The sequence below is a fragment of the Equus przewalskii genome, chromosome 3, assembly GCF_037783145.1.
Source record: "Equus przewalskii isolate Varuska chromosome 3, EquPr2, whole genome shotgun sequence".
NCBI classification, from domain to species: Eukaryota; Metazoa; Chordata; class Mammalia; order Perissodactyla; family Equidae; genus Equus; species Equus przewalskii.
In genome coordinates this window covers 37,264,184-37,276,830 of record NC_091833.1, presented here as the reverse complement: position 1 = coordinate 37,276,830, position 12,647 = coordinate 37,264,184, and the positions used below count along the sequence as shown (strand labels likewise).

At 40.8% G+C, this 12,647-nt stretch overlaps 1 protein-coding gene across 2 annotated transcripts in view; it reads left to right on the top strand.

Moving 5' to 3' along the window:
* Positions 1 to 12,647, top strand: part of NFKB1 (nuclear factor kappa B subunit 1) — a 113,610-nt gene that overhangs the window by 62,223 nt on the left and 38,740 nt on the right. For both annotated transcript variants that reach the window (XM_070614147.1, XM_070614146.1), the window contains exon 6: positions 4,441 to 4,589. In XM_070614147.1, the coding sequence (XP_070470248.1) occupies positions 4,441 to 4,589 (149 nt within the window). The remainder of the gene's footprint in view (positions 1 to 4,440; positions 4,590 to 12,647) is intronic.

Here is a 12,647-nt window from a genome sequence, read left to right as displayed (position 1 = left end):
TTTGCACTTACTGTGGGTCCCTTTGCTCCCTGACTGCCTGCAGTGCATGGAACGTAGACGGGGCCTGGAAAATACTCACCGAATAAATGGGTGCATTTTGGTCGTCAGTGAGGGAATAGCCTGGGTAGCAGAGACGGTTTGTATTGGAGATTGCTAATTGCACGAAGTGCCAAGCCCTGTTATTCACTCATTTAATCCTTAAAAATAATGCTATGAAATCAAGTGTATTATTACTTTTGTTTTAAAGATGGAGAAGCTCATGTGCAGAGATGCTAAGCACCTTTGCCTGTTGACTCAACTAATACGAGGCCACAGAGTGCTTGAGCCCAGCAGGCTGGCTTCAGAGCTTGGGTGTAACCCCGCTGCTCTGCTCCTTCAGGGGTAGAGGACAAAGTTAGGTACACAAACAAAGTCAGGACAGATTTCTGTTTGAAAATTGCAGATTTTTCAATTATCATCATCGTCCTCATCACTTCATGAGAAAAACTAAGCAGAAAAGAACTACTTCTTGTGTCATGTCTCACATTCATGTTGATGCTGCATTCTGCCAGAGTGATTTGGTCAAATTTACTCAGCAAGTAAACTGGACATTTCAAATTCTGATTCCCAGAAAATTCTAGACTGCTTCCCTTAATCAGTTCTTCCTTTAAAGAACCAGCATGTACTTTGCCAGAGCACGACGGAGTTGTTTTAAATAGAAGGAGGTGATTTGACTAAGTTTGGTATTATCTGAGACCCTTGGTTTCTATTTCTTACTCAAAAAGCAGATCTAGCTTGTGGTCCTCAGTGGGTATTGAGTCATAAAGCTCCTAGAAGAAAGGCTTAATTTCACCAAAGAAGCCAAGAAATCCTGAGCACCCCCAAGAATGACAGCTGTTACTCTAAAAATGTAGTTATTACCAGGAAATTAACAAAGCCCAATAAAATATGGCACTCTGGAAAAAAGACTTACCCTGGGAATAGAAGTGGCCTGAATTGGTCATTTATTTCAGCCACCTCCATTTAGACAGGATTTTTCAAACATCTTCTCAGGGTAGTTGTGTTATTCAGAGATCTCTAGGTAGAGGAGTACATTACAGCAATAAGTAAGATAATAGTTGACACTTGTGTACTCTGTTATTTACTGGGCAGGCTTCTAAAGACTTTACACGTGTTAATATATTTAATCCTCCCAACAAACCTGTGAGGTCCTGTTACTATCTCCATTTGACAGATGAGGAACTACGCTCTGCCCAGGGTCACACAGCTAGTAAATGGTGGAACCCAGCTAGTCTGCCACTCAAATACATGCTCTTACAGTGTCGCTTGTAACTGATGACCCAAATTGTCACCTTTGTCTTCTTGGCTTTAATTGAAAGCTTTCCCTGTGTTTAAGCCATTCGTGTTTATTAAGAACCTCCTATGTTCAGACTCTTTCAAAAATAACCCAAACTTTCTGGCAGATATAGTTGTTTCCTATAACCTGAATTTTCAAGGGAACCACTGTTCAAAGAAGTAAAAGGGAGGCTGAGTAAAAATAATCAAATTCTCCATAGAACAGATAAATGTCTAAATCAGTTGCAAATAGCTCTCAGTCACCATGGCATTTTGTGAAATGTGCCCTCCCCTAAGTTAGAATTCCTTTGTCTTCATTTGCCCTATAACCTGAAAGTGGTGTTTTTCCTGTCCCCACACTTCAGCTTTCTTCTCTCAGTCAGTATTTTGGAAAGTCCACAAAACCCAGGGACCTCCCTGTTGCTGCCCTGTGGTCTGTGTAAAACCAGATGACGCCACGCTGATGGAGCTCTTTCAAATGGATCACACAGCGCGTTAGTCACTGACAAATTTTTCAAGTTCTTTACCTCAGAGACTCCCCGGTTCCTCATTCTCGCCGCCCTTGGACCATGAAGTAATAGCAAAAGAAAGATGTGTGTACTCTTTGAGGACACCGCCCACCTCTTTTCTTCAGTGCCAATGACTGATTCCTTCATGGTGGTGACATTGAAGGGTCCAGTTTCCAAAGCCATTGGGCTTTAACCGCCAGATTCCTTCCGTTGTCCTGCTGAAGTGGAATGCCTACCTGACTTCACCCAAGTGAAGCATTTAGTCGTGCCCCACACTCTTGCATTCCTGTGCTCTGTGTGCCTAAAAGTGAAATGACATGGTCTGTTTAGTGCTCTTCCACTGTCCATTTACTGCTGAAGTCCCCCCTGTGGAATATGCCATCATAACAAAGACTGATTTGAGATGTCAACGCCAAGGCGCGGAACTGGTGTCAACAATCCAGGGAGTGTAGAAGGGTGACCGCCAACTTTGGAGCAAACCCAGAACCTTTCATTCCCTGTCCTGCCCTCATGGGCAAAGGCTTTCTGCCTGTTAGAAAAGGGAAAGCACTAAGATCACAATTAGTTTTATGCCCAGGGGGCTTTTTTAAGTGCTATACCTGTTTAAGAAGTTATTTATTTGTACTTTGAGGTGGTCAAAGCCTGATTTAGTTCTAAATGCTCTTTGGGATCAGCTCACTTTTCAGGGCCTGGAGGCTGCTCCGGGAGGGACCTTGCTCCTTGGGAAGGGCTGTTAACGGCTGGGAAGCAAACCTTTGCAGCAGCTCTGAGCCAAGCTTCAGGTAGAGAGACCCTGAGGTTTCCCGTGGAGCCGCACTCCATTAGAAGGGAGTCTGTCCTTTGCCCACTGGGGAAACTCTCCTCCGGGGAGTGATCCCAGCTCTGATCAACTTCACCTCAACTCTTGCAATGAGAGATTGGATTGAGAAAAAATGCATACCAAAAAAATCCTAACAAAACCCTACCTCAATGGAATATGAGTCCATTTGATGATTTATGGTCAAAGTTGACTGACTGAAAGGGGTTCTGTCCATTTCCAAGAAATTTTATTGGCAAGTGGAAGTTCTTCCCTAGTTCTTCCCTATATCAGGAAGACTTCCATCAAGGATCCATGGCTAGGTGGGATTCCTGTCTGCTCTCTTTTCCTTCTGAGTTAAGGGCTGCTTGCGCAGATAAGTATTTCTGATGATTGTGGAGTTGGGAGATACTGGATTCACGTCCTCAAAAAGAGACAGTGCGAGCTGAGGAGACAGGGTGACCAGCTCTTGCCAGTGTCAGCTCTGGAAGTTCTGCAGCCCGAGAACCCCTCAGCCCAGGCAGAGCAGGATGGCTGGTCACTGTTTGAGAAGAGAGAGTGCATTTCCAACAGTCTGGCTGAGTTTTTCACAGGATTCTGATTTGTAGGATTCGGGAAGGTAAAAATATGGCCATTGGTCTTTTCTGTTAGTATGATGTTAGTGTTGGGGCTTTCTTAAGGAAGGAATCTGTGATCTACTATAGGGGCTGGAGGACCAACTAGAAGAGAAAGGGTGTCCAAGCTCTCTGTACTTAAAATGTCATCATCTCCATGCTATTTCCTCTTTATTGATGATGTCATCATTTTAAAGGTATAACAATAAAAAAGATAAATTCCATAAATGGAAAAATCTGATTTTATAAAACAGAGCAAAACACGTGTCAAATCTAAGAATTTGCACTTAGAGAGTACATATATTTGAACTGAAGAAACTTACTATGACCTGGGCATATGTAACTCAGTTATCAAAGCTCATAGCAGAGTGCGGCCAAAGGCTCAAGGATCCTGACAGATCGCCACAGGCCATGTCCGTGGGCTCGGTGTCCATGGCTGACCTTCAGAGCCAGGTCCTTGCAAGATGCATTCTCTGCCTGCTCTCAAGGCAGAGACTTAGGATGCCCTGCTTCTGCTCACCTTTCCCCTTCCCTTGATTTCCATGATCCATCAATCCCAATTCCTTTCTCTCAGATCTTTTGTCCAGCTATTTTTTTTCTTTTTGTGAGGAAGATTCACCCTGAGCCAACATCCATTGCCAAGACCCCTCTTTTTTTTTTTTTTGCTTGAGGAAGATCAGCCCTGAGCTAACATCCTGCCAGTCGTCTTCTACTTTGTATGTGGGATGCCTCCACAGCATGGCTAATGAGTGGAATAGGTCCATGCCCAGGATCCAAACCCGTGAACCCCAGACCGCAGAAGTGGAGATGTGGCGGTTTAACCACTCGGCCACAGGGCGGGCCCTTTTTTCCAGCTTTGAAGACTGAAAATTGTGATGAGAGTGCAGATGAGTGTGTGTTCTTGATTAGTAGGAAGGGGATGCTTCATGGCTACAGATGTGCTCTTTCAACTTTAACAATGCAGACTGTATTAAAAATGGTCTGCTTCCTGCCGCAGGCCTTTCACACATGGAACAACCACCGCTAGCATTTTATTTCCCTCCCATCATTTGTTCATCACATATTTTTAAAGACAGAGCTGTGGTCACACATGTACGGGTATGCCTAATTTTGTATCGTACTTTTTATACTTACTGGCTTGTCATAAGCATTTTTCTGTGTTGCAGCATCATCAGCTGTACTAACTTTTGAAATGTGCTTCTTATAGATCTGCAACTACGTGGGACCTGCAAAGGTTATTGTTCAGTTGGTCACAAATGGAAAACACACCCACCTGCATGCACACAGTTTAGTGGGAAAACACTGTGAGGACGGGATCTGCACGGTGACTGCTGGACCCAAGGACATGGTGGTCGGGTAAGTGATGGTGTGCTGTCCCATGGAAGGTAGGAGCTGGTAGAACGTGCCACCCGAGGACTTTGACTGAACAGGCCCTTTTCATTGGGGGCTTTCCGAGACCCTCAAAAGCGTCTAAAAGTGAAAATTTGCCCTCTCACTTAGACTCCGAGAAGTAAGGTGCCTACATTTCTGGATTTCCCTGAGACAGCCCAGTTTGCACCTGTGGTCCTGCCTCATTATTTATAGCACCCCACACCCCCTTTCACTCTCAAAAATGGCCCAGTTTGGATGATAAATTACATGGTGAATTGACCTGTGAGGCATTTGTGCCACTTTTAGCACTATTTTCCTTCTGGAAATAAAGATGAAGACACATTAGAAGAAACCAGCTGTAGCAGAAATCAACACTTTGTGGACGGTTTTATACTCTTGTTGATTCCTTTAAGAAACTGTTGATTCTGGATTTACAGTGTGAGCATTCTGAGTGTGAAGTGCGTAGATAAGCATTGTTCCAGTTCTGTGCTGCTTGGAGAGGGCGCGCAGAGAAGAAGCCAAGCAATGCAAACTGGTTTTGGCATTCACTAGACTTGAAATGTAAATACAGAGTGACGTATTCATTTAAGGGTTGGTCAGACAGATAAAACAAGCAATTTTAAATGAAGTATTATAAAAATAGATTCAGTCCAAAACAAGTAAGAAATTTTTAATGAATTTTGTTTAATTTTTAAGAATGTCTTTCAGGGTTTCCTAATACTGCTTTAAATAGTTTGTGATAAAATCTCAGTTAATATGGACTATTTACTCAAAAGAAAGGAATTGTTTACATCAACTGTAATTAAGCTGATGCTGGTATTACAGGCTTTGAATTCCGATCAGGTTTCAAGTTGGTTGTTATTGGGGAGGTTGAGCTTTCATGTTCTTAGGTATTTCTGTTTGACTGTGAAAATATTCAAGTGTGAAAAACCTAGAGAGACAGCTTTCTTTTAAGTCACTAAAATCTGATTCTTTTGATGTTATGAAAAAAAAAAAGACTCTAGATTGGAGGAAGAGCTTAAAATGATTTGAAAAATTCAGCTGTGCTTTATATGAACTTGTTTCCACGTGCTCTTGAAAGACTGGCCTGCTTCCTGTGGGCTGTCGCAGCTGGTTCTTCTCCGTTTCGGAATGCCCTTCCAGTCCCTGCCCGCCTGTCAGAGCTGAAATGCAGGGTCACGCTCAGAGCTTCAGACTGAGTGATCGCTTGGCGTTTCTGCAGATTCGCTCCAATAGGCTGCTGTCAGGGTGAAGTGTTTCTTCTCTTTGGTCCTGTTTAGTCTGTGTGATAATCATATCCTTTAGAGGAAATTATAGATGGAGCTCCCTGCTAATAATACTTGTTTTTATGAAACTTCCAGCATGTTGTCTGTAATTTGGTGTTTCTGTGGTTTGACTAGTAATCTTTCCAGATTTTAGGAGGAACTAATGGTTATTTAATTTGGGACCTATAGCAGGAGGAGAAGTAAATTCCTTGTTTCCAAGGAAAGTGAGAAAATCCTTTACTTTCTTGTAGTGCTGGAATGTGGGGTTCAGTAGTTGGAAAAACTCCTTAATTTACTTATTCATTCATTCATTCATTCAACAAACATTTTGAGCATCTAAGCTCCTCAATTTGATCATCAAGATGTCTGCTCATAGTTCTGTGGGATTTTCTAACCCTCTATGATTGTTTCACTGAGAAACTTAATCAAGAGGATGCCATCCAGAGTTACAATAGACACAGTAGGCTTTCCTGTTCAGAGTGTTTATAAAACATCACTGTTTTTGTAGTTTGATTTTTAACTGAGAAACTTTTGCTTACAGTGTTTTCCAAAAGACAGTGTTTCCTTCATGATTCGTCTTTCTTATTTTTTTTTTTAAGTTTCCAATGTCAGAACCTGTTGTGTTTTAGTAGAAAGGATATCATGCTAGTAGAGTGGAAACCACAATTCTGTTTCTAGTTCTGTCATTGTCAAACGGTAGGACTGGGGGAAATTGGCATAACTTCTTGAGGACTTCTTTCCCTATTAAAATATGAGTGTTGGGCTACAGAATTTATCTCCAGGCCCTCTGCATTTCCAAAATTCTAGGCTGAACTAACGTTAGCTAATATTATGAAATAGCATGAGCAGACTTGCCACATGTGTGTTTATGGTATGTCATCAATTATTATTATTTAGTTCTAACTTGCAGGTAAGAATGGCACATAGAGAAATTTAGGAAGATAGCCAGAGTTATTCTTTAGACTTGTCAATACTAGAAATGGAACCAAGATAACCTGTTTTCAATAATACAGCTTAGCCTGAGTACATGGACTCACCAGCAGAGCACCGATCCTCCACATCAAAAGAGACATATAAAAATGGATGCTGAGAAGATACATAACCTTTAAATGATCAAAACCAAAGGAATTCCCTTTCTTTGGGGTTCTCGATAAAATTTAGTTTCTATTTTCAAAGGTATTTTATCTGTATTAGAATATTCATGTTTTGGATAACTAAGTAATGATTGTAGATTTGATTGCTTTAACTTGGGGGATTGGCCTTTTTAATTTTTTTTAGTTAGCTCTAATTTTGTCTTTCTATTTCTTATTCTTAGTGCCTATCCTCCTAAAAGTAAGCGTAGTTTGGTATTTTATTTTCAGCCCTCAATGTGCGTGTTTGTTTCAGCAGCATTTGAGTTCTCTGAAGTCTTCCTTCAGTGGACACTCTCTGCTCCCTGACTTGGCTGCCAGCCCCTCCTCTCCAGTAATCGCCACCCCTCGGCTGGCCCTGCAGCCCTGATTTAGAGAGATCTCAAGTCTGTCTGTCTTTTTTTTTTTGCGTAAGGTAATATTTACAGCATATACCAGTTGGTAAGCACTAGAAGTATATATGTCAGTACAAAAACACAGCAGAGATACAGGTCTCCCTCAAAGAGCTGGTGCAGATCGTGTTAAATGGCTGTTTCTGGGGATTCAAAAACACTTGATTATTGGAAATTTCATGTGGTTCAAGTGGACAAAGTACGGACTGAGATAAGTATCCAACTTCCAAATTAGAGTGTTCACTGTGACTCAGGGGTTGCTTTCACACCTCAGCCAGCGTGAAGTCAGTGTGGAGCCCTGAGAGGAAGGCAGGCTGGATGGGGGGCCACTTTGGAATCCCAGCCCATGGCTGCGGGCACTTGGAGCTGCCCGCGGGCAGCAGGTTCCCAGATGGTGCCGATGGAAACAGCTGGACAGGGCAGAGGATTTCAAACCTGGCTGCTCATTGAAGTCATCTTTGGTCATGTTACAAAAATATTGACACCAGGCCCTACTCCCAGAGATTCTTTTTTTTTTAGTAAGAAAATGATTTATTTATTTTTTCATTCAAGTTCAGTTTCTTTCTAGGAAGAGTCCTTGATATAATCACGCAGTTTTCAGCAGGGAGAAAGTTCAGTTCTTTTTTTCTTTCAATGTATTTAAACTGGAAAAAGAAAAAAAACCAATTCACCCATTTCTCCCACCCCTTAGTGCCCATCTATGGCAACCACCAATCTGTTCTCTGTATCTATGAGCTTGGTTTTTTATTTTTTGGTTTTTCGGGTTTTTTTAGATTCCGCATATAAGAGAGATCACACTGTTTTTATCTTTCTCTGACTTATTTCACTTAGCATAATACCCTTGACATCCATCCATGTTGTCACAAATGATAAGATTTCATTCTTTTTCATGGCTGAATAATATTCCACTGTGTATATATACCACAATTTCTTTATCCATTCATCCATCAATGGACAATTAAGTTGCTTCCATATCTTGGCGATTGTAAATATTGATGCAATGAACATAGGTGTGTTGCATATATCTTTTTGAATTAGTTTTTGTTTTCTTTGGATAAATACCCAGAAGTGGAATTGTTGGATCATATGGTAGTTCTAATTTTAATTTTTTTGAGGAAGCTCGATACTGTTTTTCCATAATGGCTGTACCAATTTACATCCCTGATTCTGATCTCTTGGTCTCGCACAGTGTGGGGCACTGGTTCCCAAACTTTAGGATGCATCAGAATCACCTAAAGGATTTGATAAAATACAGATTGCTAAGTCCCAGCCTTAGAGTTTCTGATTCAATGGTTTTGGGATATGGCCCAACAGTTAGCATTTTAATAAGTTCTTAGGTAATGCTGATAGTGCTGGTCAAAAGACGACACTTTGAAAATCACCGGTATGGAAGAAAATGGCATTTTGAGTAAGAAACAGGATTGTAGTCCCAGTCCTATTGTTATCTGTGATAACCTTTTTATAATTTTTGTCGGGTTTTATTGAAGTGTAATTTAAATACTGTAATATTCACCCTTTAAAGCGTACAGTTCTAAGAATTTTGTCAGATACCCATATAAGCCCTACAATCAAGGCACACATAGTTCTGTCCCCCCACATCCCTGTGTGCCCTGCGGAGGCAGCTCTCCACCTCCAGGACCGGCCCCAGCTCTCTTTTCTATCCCTAAAGTTTTGCCTTTTCCAGAATGACTTACAAATGGAATCCTTCTTTCACTTAACCTAATGCATCTGAGCTTCCTCCAGCTTGTTGTGTGTATCAGCAGTTTATTCCTTTAAATTACCAAGCAGTATGCATTGTATCGATATCTCACAGTTTGTTTATCCATCCACCTGTTGAAGAACATTTGGTTTGTTTCCAGGTGTTGATGGCAAAGCCACTTTTTGTGTGAACATAAGTTTTCATTTCTCTTGGGCTTGGGTAAATATTGAGAATGAAATTGTGGCAATGTATGTTAAGTGTACGTTTATTTTGTTAAGAAACTGCTAAATTGTTTTCCCTGGTGGCTGTACCATTTTGCATTCTCATGTATTAACATTTATGATCCTCAGTTTTTTCTGTTGCATGTGCTAATAATAATGTCTGCTCTCATTTTTTTACATTTTATTATAGAAATTTTCAAGCATGTGCAAAAGTAGAATAGCATAATGAGCCCCCATTGTACCTATCACTCAGCTTCAACAATGAATTATTACACGTCCAATCTTCATTTAAATACACTCCTACCTAGATATCTTTCAGTTATTGATGTCTGATTTAGTTCCATTGTGGTAAGAGAATATTTGGTATGATTTGAATCCTTTTAAATTTATTGAGACTTATTTTATGGCTCAGAACGTTAGTAAATGTTCCTTGTGCCCTTAAGAAGAATGATTCACCCGATCAGGGTGAGTGAATGCTCTGGGAATGTGAGTTAGGCCAAGCTGTTTGATAGTCTTGTTCAAGTCTGCCACAGCCTTACTTCTTTTCTCTTTACTTGTCCTATCAATTATTGACAATTTAATATATTATATTAAATGTAACCTCTGACTGTGTTTACAGATACGTCTGTTTCTCCTTACAGTTCTGTAACATTTTGCTTCTTGTATTATGAAGCTCTTTGATTAGATACGTCAGCATTTAGGATTCCTATGTCTTCCTAATGAACTGACCCCTTTATCATTAGGAAGTGACCCTCTTTTATCCCTAGTAATATTCTTTGATCTAAAATCTACCATGACTGATGCTAATAGAGCCATTTCAGCTTTCTTTTGATTAATGTTAGCTTGGAACATTTTTTTTCCTCCTCTTAGTTTTAACCTATTCATGTCTTTATATTCAAAGTAAACATGCACTGCATATAGTTATCGTACTTTTTTCCATCTGACACTTCTTGCCTTTTAATTGGGTGTTTAATTTTTTAGCAGTTGTTTTAAGATTTATACCATACGTCTTTAACTTATCCTAGCCTACTTTTGGTTTTTTTTGAGGAAGATTAGCCCTGAGCTAACTACTGCCAGTCCTCCTCTTTTTGCTGAGGAAGACTGGCCCTGAGCTGACATCGTGCCCATCTTCCTCTACTTTATATGTGGGACACCTACTACAGCATGGCGTGCCAAGTGGTGCCATGTCTGCACCCGGGATCCGAACCGGTGAACCCCGGGCCACCAAGAAGCAGAATGTGCGAACTTAACAGCTGCACCACCAGCCAGACCCATCCTAGCCTACTTTTAAGTGACATCATACCTCTCCACGTATAGCATGTGGACAGTATACTTTCATTTCCTTTCTCTCGGCCTTCATGCTCTTGTGTCATGTATTTTACATCTATGTATGTTACACATCCCAAAGATATTGTCTTATGTTTTTGCTTTAAACGGTCAATTATTTTTTAAAGAAATTTTAAATAAGGAAACAAGTGTTTATATTTACCCCATAGTTCTATTTACCCCATAGGGCTCTTTTCATTCGGTGTCGTACGTACGTCAAGGTTTCCGCCTGGTGTCATTTTCTTCTACCTGAAGCCCTTCCTTTAGTTTTTCTTGCACTGCTGGTCTGCTGCTGATCAGTTCTTTCAGTTGTTGAACATCTTGAAACTCTTTATTTCATTTTTGTTTTTCAAAGACATTTTTTGAAGAGTCTAGAATTCTAGGTTGACAGTTTTTCCACACCCTGAAAGCTGCTGCCCGAGGGTCTCCTGGCGTGCCTCGTTTCCAGCAGGAAGTCTCCTGTCATTCCTATTTTCATTCCTCACCACAAGGTGTGTCATTTTTTTCTCTATCAGCTTTTCAGTTTTTCTCTTCATTACTAATTCTAAGCAATTTGATTATAATGAGCTTTAGCGTAGGTTTCTCCATGCTTCTTGTGTTTTGGGGTTCATTGAGATTCTTGGATCTCTGGGTTTATAGTTTATATTAAATTTTAAAACATTTCAGCCATTATTTTTTAAAATATTTTTTCCATCATCTCTTCTTTTTCCCCTTCTTCTGGAACACCAATTACTTGTCTATTTGGCCATTTGAAATTGTCCCACAGCTCCTTGCTGATCTGTGCTTTTTTTATTTTTTCATCTTTTTTCTGTGTTTCATTTATATTACTGCGTCCTCAAGTTCACTAATCTTTTTGTCTGTTGTGTCAAATATGTTCTTAGTCCCATATAGTGTATTTTTTTCCTTAAAGATTGGCACCTGAGCTACAACTGTTGCTGATCTTTTTTTTCCTGCTTTTTCTCCCCAAATCCCCCCAGTACATAGTTGCATATTTTAGCTGTAGGTCCTTCTGGTTGTGGCATGTAGGATGCTGCCTCAGCATGGCCTTATGAGTGGTGCCATGTCTGCACCCAGGATCCGAACTAGCGAAACCCTGGGCCACCGAAGCAGAGCGCGTGAGCTTTAACCACTCGGCCATGGGGCCGGCTCCCATAGGTGGTGTATTTTTTCTTCTCAGACATTGTAGTTTTCATCTCTATAGGTTTGTTTGGTGTCTTTTTTATATCTTCCTTATCTCTCCTTAATGTACTAATGCTTTCTACCTTTTTGACCATGTGGAATATAGTAGCTATTCAATGTACTTGTCTACAAATTCTGTGTTGTGTCTCGTTTCTGCGTCTGTTTCTATTGATTTATTTTTATTCTTATTATGTGTTGTATTTTCCTACTTCTTTGCATGCCTGGTAATTTTTGATTGAATGACAGACATTTTGAATTTTGGATTATTGCATGCTGGATTTTTTCTTGGTATCCCTTTAAACATTTTTGAGCATTGGGATGAAGTTAAATTTGGGAACAGTTTGATCCTCTCTAGACTTACTTTTACACTTCGTTAGGGAGATCAGAGCAGCCTCTGGTCTAGGGTTAATTTGTCACCGTGACTAAGGCAGTGCCTTTCCGAGTGTTCATCCTCACGGTCCGTGTATGACAGGATTTCTTGAGCTGTTCCAGGCCTGGGTGTGCTCCGAGAATCGTTTTGCCTGCTCCTTTCTGGTGGTTCTTCTCCCCGCCTTGGGTCATTTGCTTATACGCATGCTCTGATAGTACTCAGCTGAGCACTCTAGGCAGAGCCCCTGTACCTCTCTGAGTCTCTCTCTGTGTGGGTCTTTCATCTCTGACATCCTGCTTGTAAATTCCAGCCTCCTTGGCCTCTTCTGTCTCCTCAACTCAGGGAAATCTCCAGGCCCTGTTTGGGGTCCCCTTTCCTGTGCTGCAGCCTGGACACTCTAGGCATTAAGGCAGCATATCTGTAGGATTCACCTTGTTCATTTCCCTTTTCTTAAGGATCAC